At 41.9% G+C, this 4787-nt stretch overlaps 1 protein-coding gene across 3 annotated transcripts; it reads left to right on the top strand.

Annotated features, from left to right (window-relative positions):
- The first annotated feature begins 3276 nt into the window (after nt 1–3276).
- Nucleotides 3277–4398, top strand: LOC148029253 (uncharacterized). 3 transcript variants are annotated; one of them, XR_015692397.1, is made up of 3 exons: nt 3277–3751; nt 3855–3910; nt 4225–4398. XR_015692397.1 is itself a non-coding variant. In XM_087688026.1 (2 exons), the coding sequence occupies exon 1, from the start codon at nt 3389–3391 to the stop codon at nt 3737–3739; it is 351 nt and encodes a 116-aa protein (XP_087544152.1). In that variant the 5' UTR covers nt 3278–3388; the 3' UTR covers nt 3740–3751; nt 4225–4398. The 3 variants fall into 3 exon arrangements, 1 of the variants encoding a protein (XP_087544152.1); XR_015692396.1 differs by having other exon boundaries at nt 3855–3914; XM_087688026.1 differs by lacking the exon at nt 3855–3910 and having other exon boundaries at nt 3278–3751.
- Nucleotides 4399–4787: the final 389 nt, after the last annotated feature.

Here is a 4787-nt window from a genome sequence, read left to right as displayed (position 1 = left end):
GTTTTCGAAACCCTTCGACATCGTGATGATGAAGGACTCCCGTGCCAAGATATTGTTAATGCGGCACCATGTGTTACTCTCATTTATGGCAGTATGTTAATGTGCTAAGGTTGTCCGGGAATATGAGGATGTCAACTGTTGGTGGTATAATGGATAATGGATTTATTAGTTGGATTCAAGGGATAGGGGATGGAGTGGGTATTATGGAGAATTGTAATAAGTTACATATTCCATCTAACATGGTATTGAAAGGACACTCTATCGAAACCTTGGTTGATAGTGTATACATTGAAGTGTCCAAGGTGAGAGACTTTGGAGCATATTTCAGCGAGCGTGCCATACTTGCAATGCAGAATACAGAGGTGGCTTCTTTGAATCATCGTGCATTGCAATCGATGCCAAGAGAAGCTATACAATACCATAGTGCAGATTCAATTGCAGAGACGGATGATAGCTCATTTTTATACTCTGTAGAGTATTTAAATACACTAGATCTTGGAGGTGGATGATCTTGGAGGTGGATTTTCTCCCCATCTATTGCTGCTAAAGATGAATTAAGCTATTATTTTGCTTAGGAACTTAAATCCAACAAAAGGTCTGTGTGATTGTACACGGTTGATATGTAAGGCATTCAATAAAAAGGTGATGGATGTTGAGATAATAACAGGGACAAGTGTAGGGGAATGAGTTTTCATTCCTAGGATCACTTTTATTCCTAGCACCTTGCAATTTCCGTTTACTATAAGGCAGAGAAATTTTCTTATTCGACTGGCATTTGCTATGACGATCAATAAGTCGCAAGGCCAGACTTTGTCTGTTGTTGGTCTTTACTTAAAGACATCGGTATTTACACATGGATAGTTGTATGTTGCATTTTTGAGGGTGAAATCATCATGCGGTGTGAGGGTCTTATTGGATGAGAATGGAAGCGTTGTGAATGTTACGACGAATATTGTGTACAAGAATGTGATTTAGAAGATGCAATAAGGTGCATTGATTTTTTGTAGAGATGCATACAGAGATGTATTTTTTGGAGGGTGGAATGATATGCTTACATTTTTCCAAAGATGTATATGTTGAATTTTGACGGCTTTGTAGTCCTTGCTTATATGTGAAATGGCCTTTGTGCTGTATTCGGTTGGCATATACTCAGTGGTAATTGAGTATTTCCTACACTATATTTAAGTGCTTGCTCAACTTTTGCAGATGCCTACTCCAAGTTGGGGCTATTATCCAGCTTCTAAGTATCAGAAGGAATTGTAGTGTATCTTGTGCGCAATGACAACACATGTTATTATAAGAAGAATGCTTGTAAGGGCCATTGAGCATTTATATGATGATCTTAATATAAAAATTTTACTTCTAGTTTTTATTGAGGTGGTACATTTTGGGTATACTCAGTGTTTTCCAGTGCATATGGGTGAAGCTCAATAGGAAAAGAGATTTCGACGATCTCACGTTGATAGAATGCCAAGGGGGTAGCCGGCATATGAATTTAAGGACCTCAATTGTTTTGTGATGCTACATCAAGCTGTGACAATGCCTACTGAGTGGTTTGCAAATGTTAGGCCAGGTATAGTTATTCTAATGTTAAGTAATATTTGTCGATTGTTAGATATATTTACATTTACGTTGTGGGCTTTTAAAATCTTAGGTGCAAGAAAGAGAGTAAAGACTATCATGTCCCATATACCATCACTGGGAATGAAGAGTGGGAATGGGACTTGCTTCACTTGGCCATGCTGTGTTGGAGAATGGAAAATTTCCCGGTGATTCCTCAAAGAAAAGAAAGCTTTATTTTGGTTAGGCCCCATGAGAAGTTTCAAAATTTTTGTAGTGTTTGGATGTAGATGCATAGGCGCAATCAAGGAGTGACACTTTGTGGTTTGTTAATACTTGGATTTATGGTACAAAGTTATTGGCGCAGTCTCTAGAGAAAACTTTGGTTTTGGGCTTTCCTTCACCCTGTGTGGATTATTAATACTATTGAGAGTTTGTATGTGATGCTTGGATACGCTTAAACTTTGTGGTTCGTTTCAGCATAGCAATGCTATTTCTAATTGTAACATCCAAGGATCATGTAGAACTACTTCTAATTGTTGCGCAGAACAAGTATGGATACAAGTTTACAAGTTTGGCCCGTGGTCATTGCATGTATATATGAGTCTATGTACTCCTGGATGCAAATGCATATCTGGCCTTTTATTCGTGTGTGTAAGAGAGAGAGAAAGAGAGAGAGAGAGAGAGAGAGAGAGAGAGAGAGAGGGAGAGGGAGGGAGAGAGTGATTGAGTGTGAGCGAAAGAGCGAGAGAGGGAGGGAGAGAGTGGATACAGAGGGGGGAGGTGTAAAAGGGGTGAGAGATAGAGGGGTTGCGAGTAGAGGAGAGTAAAGCATGTGATATTTTTTGCGCTCAAGGGTGGCAATGTTAGTGTGCGGTATGGAAGTGAAGCTGCGATGTGATAGCATTAGCATGAGATTGTGAATTATGTGATGTTTTCGTGATAATATTAGCTAGTGTGCGATAGGGAAGTGAAGTTGCTACTTCTCTTGCACCCCGCTTCACGGCAAGTGGGATAGCGTTCCTTGTAGTTATCCTTTAGCAAATAAGTAAGCCCCTTTTTAAGACGCGAACGAATATTCTTATTATGGTGTGAGGCGCAGGGTTTGAACTTGCAAAGCCATACAACTTAACTCAGTCTCAAGCCAGTGTGCCTCTTCGCGGAATACAAGCTTTTGTCACCACGTTTTCCAAATGCATCCATTGAGCTGCAGGCTCCAAAACCCATGTCTCAAAATTCTTCTTCACGGATTCGCATAGATTCGTGTCTGAGCACTTTGGCGCGAGAAGTCGGCCGCTCTAAACACGCGGCGCTCTATCTTTTGGACACGCAATCACCTGTTAAATCTTTTCATGGGGAATCTCGAAAGCACAAGATTTGGCGTGCGAAATGGTAAAGCCCATGTCTCAAAATTCTTCTTCACGGATTCGCATAGATTCGTGTCTGAGCACTTTGGCGCGAGAAGTCGGCCGCTCTAAACACGCGGCGCTCTATCTTTTGGACACGCAATCACCTGTTAAATCTTTTCATGGGGAATCTCGAAAGCACAAGATTTGGCGTGCGAAATGGTAAAGAGTCACACAGACAGATGGGCCGTAGCTGTGGAAAATTTGACTACACGGGTCAGCAGTTGTCGAGACTTAGCAGATGGCATATCGAATTACGTCTGAGAATGGGTCTCTGCGGCGTGTTTCTGTATATAAAGACGAGGACAGAGATACTCTCTTGCACAATCGCAGTTTATTGGAATTGTGATACATAGTCTGTTTAGTGAGCTGAGCAGTGGTGTGCGGCGATTGACATACTGGGTTGCGTCGGTGTGGCCGATATGGCGCTGGCCCGCAACAATGCAGTGCGTGTGAAATATATACCGCTGGCATCATCGGTACTACTAGTATTGCTGTTAGTAGGGATGGTCTCTGAGGCTGCTAAGATCGAGATGTTCAACGGGCCGAGCTGCACCGGACCTCCGACCAACACGTTCTTCGTAGGCGGCAACACGTGCCAGAAGTTCAACGACCAGGGCGCGGTTCGCATATCTGGCATCAGCGCCTCCACCCGTGTCTCCGTCCACAACCAGAAGAAGTGCGACGCCCAAAGTAGCGTCGCTCAGATCTATGGACCCGGCTGCGTCCGGCAACGTCGAACCAGGCTGCGCGCCGTCTGGATTCAGGGTTGATCCCTGTCACAGGTGCGACCCTATATTCTGACTCTTCCCATCATTCTGATTCCTTCCTTGCGTTCATGCTGTAATGCTGCTTGTGTCTCTTGATCATCCCCTACCCGTCGTCTAGGAACCAACTTTGCAGTGGGATTTTCAGTCAGCTCTAATGCTTGGCTCGTGCCGCACGTAGGTATCGACTAACATTTCTAAGGTTACACCTTGCTAGAGGTCTCAGCAAGTATGCGTGCTACTTATAAAGCCATATTTCCAAAAAAGTGCAATAGGTACTCCATGTGGCGTTACTATTAATCGTAGATGTAGACTTTTGGGGAAGCAAACTGTGTCAAAGTTGCATGCATATGTTGAACAAAGAGAAAGAATGCATTTTCCTTCCCCTTCTCATACATGTTAGGCCAAGGGCCTATATTTTTATCATAGACTTACCATATGGTCTGGCCTCTTTTAATGTTTGCTTGACATTAGCATACCATTTTATGCAGGCACATATGGGATCGTGACTCTCAATCTAGCTATGGCATGAATAAAAACAAATAATAAGCCAAGCTTGCAAGTGGATCAGTGGCCAAGGGCCTTCGTGGAACTTGGCAATGCAAACTATTGCTCTTGTAAATGTACTTGAATGAATAATCAAGCAACTAAATATTTGATAAAAACTTTGCTTTGCCTTTTTTAGCTTAATCTAGTCTTTCTTTAAAGTGCCATAGGGAGTTGTAATGAATAGTGGTTCAAGAGTGCAAACGTGATGAGTTGTCTCCTTCCTTGTTCTATTTCTAAAATTTTTAGCACAAACATACATAGTGATTCTAAGAACACATTGATGGGTCCAAAAGACTAAGAAAAGTAAAGCTTGATAAGATGCTTCCCAGTGCTCTTCTTCTATTTTGACATACACATTCTACAAGGTAAAAGTTCCAAAGATAAGAGGATAGATGTGTTTTGAACCATACACTGAAAACTTATGGGTGTGTCAACTATTTCTACATTTATATACATATCTAGAGACTACATCTATATATAGTTCATGTTTGTAATTTGGATACAT

Source organism: Lygodium microphyllum, chromosome 11, assembly GCF_053477565.2.
Source record: "Lygodium microphyllum isolate KBCC chromosome 11, Lygodium_microphyllum_v1.1.10, whole genome shotgun sequence".
NCBI classification, from domain to species: domain Eukaryota; kingdom Viridiplantae; phylum Streptophyta; class Polypodiopsida; order Schizaeales; family Lygodiaceae; genus Lygodium; species Lygodium microphyllum.
Note: the sequence above shows the minus strand (reverse complement) of the source record. Positions and strands in the feature narration are given on the sequence as shown.